The 5,612-nt window shown below is 43.7% G+C and overlaps 1 protein-coding gene across 2 annotated transcripts; it reads left to right on the top strand.

Moving 5' to 3' along the window:
• The first annotated feature begins 476 nt into the window (after window positions 1–476).
• On the top strand, window positions 477–4,037 carry CDKN2AIP (CDKN2A interacting protein). Of its 2 annotated transcripts, none has more exons than XM_021667657.2 (3): window positions 477–911; window positions 1,385–1,484; window positions 1,934–4,037. In XM_021667657.2, the coding sequence occupies exons 1-3, from the start codon at window positions 640–642 to the stop codon at window positions 1,940–1,942; spliced, it is 381 nt and encodes a 126-aa protein (XP_021523332.2). In that variant the 5' UTR covers window positions 477–639; the 3' UTR covers window positions 1,943–4,037. The 2 variants fall into 2 exon arrangements, with proteins under 2 accessions (XP_021523332.2, XP_012327999.1); XM_012472576.3 differs by having other exon boundaries at window positions 1,385–1,515.
• The last annotated feature ends 1,575 nt before the right edge of the window (window positions 4,038–5,612 follow it).

Raw genomic sequence — 5,612 nt, 5'->3', positions numbered from 1 at the left:
CAGCTCATACACAGGCGTCTCAGGGCGGAGACCACAGGCCCCGCGGCTGCCGGCGGCTCAAGGTCTCCCGAGACGCCGCCCAGGAGGACTTTGCCCGCCGCGCCCAGCTGCCTCGCTTGCCAAGCCCAGCCCCGCTCTCCTGGGCTCGCGACGCTGCAGCTGGCCCGGTGTGGGGGGAGGGCGGCAGGAGCGCGCGGCGTCACAAAGCGAGGCCAGAACGCCTGGGGTTCCGCCGAGACTTGGGCGTGCGGGGCCAGCGCGACCTGCGGCCCGCCCTTAGAGACGGGAGGCGCCCCACGCCCCATGCCCGCCTACTCCGCCCACCCCCGGATCCCATCCGTAGCCAAACGAGGACGCAGCCTCGCGGCGGCTCCGACGCCGCAAAGCGTCCTGGGAGCGCCGGCTCGCGCCGGAAGAACGCGAGAGTGCGCGCCGGCGGCGAGGTTATAAAAGGGAAGAAGCCGGCGGCGGGCGGAAGTGGGCGGTTCGGCTGTTCCGAGCGCTGTTGTTTGGTGTTTGGGCCTCCGGAGGGGCGTTCTCTAGAGGGCTGCGGGTGCAGGCCGCAGTGACAGGGCCGCTCGCTCCCGCGCGCCGCGCCTGTCTCCCGGTGCAGCTGTACTCGCGGCCTGCAGGCCCAACATGGCGCAGGACGTGTCGGAGTACCTGAGCCAGAACCCGCGGGTGGCCGCCTGGGTGGAGGCGCTGCGCTGCGACGGCGAGACTGACAAACACTGGCGCCACCGCCGGGATTTTTTGCTCCGCAACGCCGGGGACCTGGCCCCCGCTGGCGGCGCTGCCCCCGCTAGCACAGATGAAGCTGCCAACGCAGAGAGCGGAACCCGGAACCGGCAGCTGCAGCAGCTCATCTCCTTTTCCATGGCCTGGGCGAACCACGTCTTCCTCGGGTGCCGGTGAGTGAGGCAGCGTCCCTAAACAGCACGCCCCGTTTTGTCTGCCACCTGCGGACCTGGGCCCGTCGCGCCCTCGGCGGGACCGGCTTGGGCGGGGAAGGGGAAGTTGTGAAGCGCGGGAATCCGCAGGCCCAGCTGCCCTCTAAGGGTGAGAATGGCGTCCCTGCGAGGAGCCGACGGGATTCCCGGACGTCTGTGTGCCCCGTGGCGTGGGGGGCTGCTGGTAGGGTTGCTGGTGTTTGTTGACCATGCTCTTGGGGACGGGCGCTAGGATTAAGATTAGTGAGGAGGTACGTACCCTGCCTCCCAGACCTAGGGCGCTTGTTGATGGGGTTCCAGGAAACACTTCTTGGCGGTTGCTACGCTTTCTTGATTGCAGCCAGGAAATGCAGTTCCTGCGGCCTGTATTTGCACAGCGCAAGTAGTATCTTAGAGAAAACACTTTGTTAAAGTGACTTTTCCTTCTTTTTCAGATACCCTCAAAAAGTTATGGATAAAATACTTAGTATGGCTGAAGGCATCAAAGTGACAGATGCTCCAACCTATACAACAAGAGACGAACTGGTTGCCAAGGTGAAGAAAAGAGGGATATCGAGTAGCAATGGTTAGCAGATCATAGATGTGAACATACATAGGAGTTTAGAGCATAAGTTTGATGTAATTAGGAATGATTGTTACTAATTTTTTAACAAGCTAGAATTTTTATAATGTTATTAATAAAGTTGGAACATTAAACCTAAACTATGTATCTGTGTCTTTAGGCTTTGAATTTGATAGTTTGCTTTGACTGCTTTAGATTTTGAAGTGTCTACTGTTGTCTGGAGCTGTTAATTTTTAAAAATTAGACATTCATGATGTTATTGAACACTGTTTTAAGAAATTAATGTCTCCACACTTTTTAAAGAAACGATTAATCCTGAAATATTTTCACCTTGTGCCTTCATTTTAATGTGTATTTGTCTCATCACCTGTTTTGTACGAGGTATTCTTAGTCACATATCTATGTTTTTCTTTTTTTTCAGAAGGGATAGAAGAACCATCCAAAAAACGAGTTCTAGAAGGAAAAAACAGTTCTGCAGTTGAGCAAGATCACGCAAAAACTCCTGCCAAGACAGAACGTGCATCAGCTCAGCAGGAAAACAGTTCAGCACGTATAGGGTCGGCTGCCAAATCAGAGAGTGGGAACTCAAGTCGGAGCTCTGGCATCTCCAGTGAGAGTAGCTCTACAAGTGATGGAGATCGGTCTGTTTCCAGCCAAAGCAGCAGCAGCGTTTCCTCTCAGGTAACAACGGCAGGATCTGGGAAAGCTTCTGAAGCAGAAGCTCCAGATAAACACGGTTCTGCATCATTTGTTTCCTTGCTGAAATCCAGTGTGAATAGTCACATGATCCAATCCACTGATTCTAGACAACAAAGTGGATCACCTAAAAAGAGTGCTTTGGAAAGCTCTTCAGCCCCAGCTTCTCAAAGCAGCTCAGAGATCGAGGTGCCCTTGTTGGGCTCCTCAGGAAGCTCAGAAGTAGAGTTGCCACTATTGTCTTCCAAACCTAGTTCAGAGACAGCTTCAAGTGGGTTAACTTCCAAAACTAGTTCAGAGGCAAGTGTTTCATCATCTGTTTCTAAAAACAGTTCCTCATCAGGCACATCCTTACTGACTCCCAAGAGCAGCTCTTCAACAAATACATCGCTGCTAACTTCCAAAAGCACTTCCCAGGTAGCTGCATCACTGTTAGCTTCCAAGAGCAGCTCCCAGACCAGTGGATCTCTGGTTTCCAAAAGCACTTCCTTAGCAAGTGTGTCCCAGTTGGCTTCTAAGAGTAGTTCTCAGACTAGCACCTCGCAGTTGCCTTCTAAAAGTACTTCACAGTCAAGTGAGAGTTCTGTCAAATTCTCTTGCAAGTTAACCAATGAAGACGTGAAACAGAAGCAGCCTTTTTTCAATAGACTGTATAAAACGGTGGCGTGGAAGTTGGTAGCTGTTGGTGGCTTTAGTCCCAATGTGAATCATGGAGAGCTCCTAAATGCAGCTATTGAGGCTCTGAAAGCAACACTGGATGTATTTTTTGTCCCACTAAAAGAATTGGCAGATCTGCCTCAAAATAAGAGCTCTCAAGAAAGTATTGTTTGTGAATTGAGGTGCAAGTCTGTGTATTTGGGCACTGGCTGTGGAAAAAGCAAAGAAAATGCAAAAGCTGTTGCATCAAGAGAAGCATTGAAGTTATTTCTCAAGAAAAAGGTGGTGGTAAAAATATGTAAAAGGAAATACAGAGGCAGTGAAATAGAAGATCTAGTACTCCTTGATGAAGAATCAAGGCCTGTAAACTTACCTCCAGCATTAAAACATCCTCAAGAATTACTGTAATGTGTCCACAGTAGCACTGCATACAGTATCTGGTATTTGAAGAGAAAAACTGACTTTTGTACAGTATAAAACACAAGCTTTCACAAATTTTGTATTGCTTTTTTCCAGTTTTGCAGAAAATTTACATTCTAGTTCTCACACAGTAGAAGTTGTAAATAATTTATGAATGACAGTACACATTACAAGGTATGCATTAACAGCATATCAGTATGCTGTTTTATTTGCGGAAGAAAATGCTGTCTTCTCTTTTTAATGATACCTTAGGTACGATGTGTAGTTCGGTAAGAGTCCTAAAATTTTTGTACTACTTTCAATTTAGTGAAAACCTATTACGTTGTCTACCATGATTTTTTTTCTAGCTGAATAAGCCACATCAAAGAAAAGGGACCACAGTATTTGAATGTTTGAAAATCTGTAAAGCTTAAGGTTTTAAAAATGTTGACCGTAATGTTGAACATGTCTGTTAAAAAATAAAAGAAAAAATAGTTGATTCAGACTATTTTTATGAGAAGTTGTAAGCATTTTTTAGAGATAAAGCAGTATAAAGTACTTATTATTCTATTCTGAAGTTGTTTAAAATTCACCATGACTTTGACCGCTGCAGATTCTTTAGGCGGGTTAATTTATGTTTTGAGGTAGAATACAATTTACACTTTTTCTTAAAGACATGAATGTGGGTTTCTATATTAAGCATATTTTGTGACTACTATTAACAGATTGATTTGTTTAGATATTAAATGCTTTAAGCTATTTTACCTTTTCAAGACGTTGTGTTTTTTTTCTCCCCCAAGTCAGAACCAGTTCCTGCAAATAGGCTTCCCATGACTTGTCATGATAAATTAGACAACCAAGTAATTGTGTGGTATATACCTTTATTTATTTTTTTTACAGTAACCCCCTGAACCAGAATAGATTCAAAGTGATTCCCTTTAATTTTCAAATCTAGAACTGGATGGTTTTTGTGTTTACAAATCTTGTAGGATACTGGGAAGAATAGAGAGCCATGTTCAGCTCTTAATAATGAGCCTATTCAATTGAACTACATTCATTAGTAATGAAGTGGAATTTTGATTTTGTCTTAGGTGATTGATTCTGTCTGTATTTGTCTTGTTGTATATTCTGTTTGTTTTGCTTCTGGCCCCAAGATGTTATTTTTGTGGTTTCTGGCTTTCTAGATTCTATTTTTAGTTCCTGCACAAGGAGCAATAATGGTGATAATATACAGAGAACAGGAGTGACCTTTTATGGGCCAATTGTGTTGGAATAGGAAAATTGAACCTAAGCGCAATTTAAGCATGTAGAAGTTATTCCTATTTTGTATTCTAGGAATAAAAACAAGATACCTTAGTTTTTTATGCTTGAATTAACCAGAGATGTTTTTATTTTACCATATAACCTTTAAAAATGATTCATTTTTGAGGATATTTAATTGGATACCAAAGCTAAAATCCCATATACTGTAAGTGGGTTGCCTTTATAGCTTGCTGGACACAGTAACAGGAATGTATTGTGAACGTACTTTTAGTTACCTCACTTTCCACAGTCTTAGAATGTGTATTTTGTGGGATAATGATTATCAGAAAAGCAAAAAATTACAAAGAACAAATAAATTTATGTAATATAATTAGGTGGTTTGATAATTTCCTAAATTGGCTTGTTTCAAGTTAATACAAAGGTTATTGAAAATATTTTATAGTGATCTTTAATGTGGAGGAAATTGTGTAAATTTATAGTGATCCTATTTAAAAACCTAGAAAAATGCTCTTTGTTTATAACATTTAAAGAATTCTGATTTAAGAGAAGTGCATATTTTAGAATTTTATTATTGAGAGTGAATCTTGGCTCTGCCTCTTACCGGACATGTAACCTGGGAATTTCACCTTTTAACCTTACTTCATCTGTGGAAATAGGACTAATAGCTGTCTCATAGAGCTATGGCAGTCAGATGAGATGATACATTTAAAGTGCCCAGCACGGTGCAAGTATCCCATGGTTTATTGATATATTCTCATTTCCTCACCACCTTATGAGGAGGTTTTCTCATCTGGCCTACTTTTCAGATGGAGAAACTAAAGCACACCAAGTAATTTGGTCAAAGAATTCAAGCCCAAGTGTGTTGTATTGCTTATTATCTTTATCACCTCTCCATATGCTGAAATTTCTGAAAATCCCCCTCAGAACATGGTTTTCTACCAGATTAAGTGATCATATCTTTCTGAAGCCTCCTTGAAATGGGTCACTTCAGAGTCTCTTTATTGTTGCTTCTAATACTTGCAGATGTTGAATATTCTCAACTAGTGAATCATCCCATATGGATGCAGTGGAAGTTTGTAAAGGGA

The sequence above is a fragment of the Aotus nancymaae genome, unplaced genomic scaffold (assembly GCF_030222135.1).
Source record: "Aotus nancymaae isolate 86718 unplaced genomic scaffold, 86718_ANA_hifiasm-v0.15.2.pri h1tg000006l, whole genome shotgun sequence".
Lineage (NCBI taxonomy): Eukaryota > Metazoa > Chordata > Mammalia > Primates > Aotidae > Aotus > Aotus nancymaae.
Note: the sequence above shows the minus strand (reverse complement) of the source record. Positions and strands in the feature narration are given on the sequence as shown.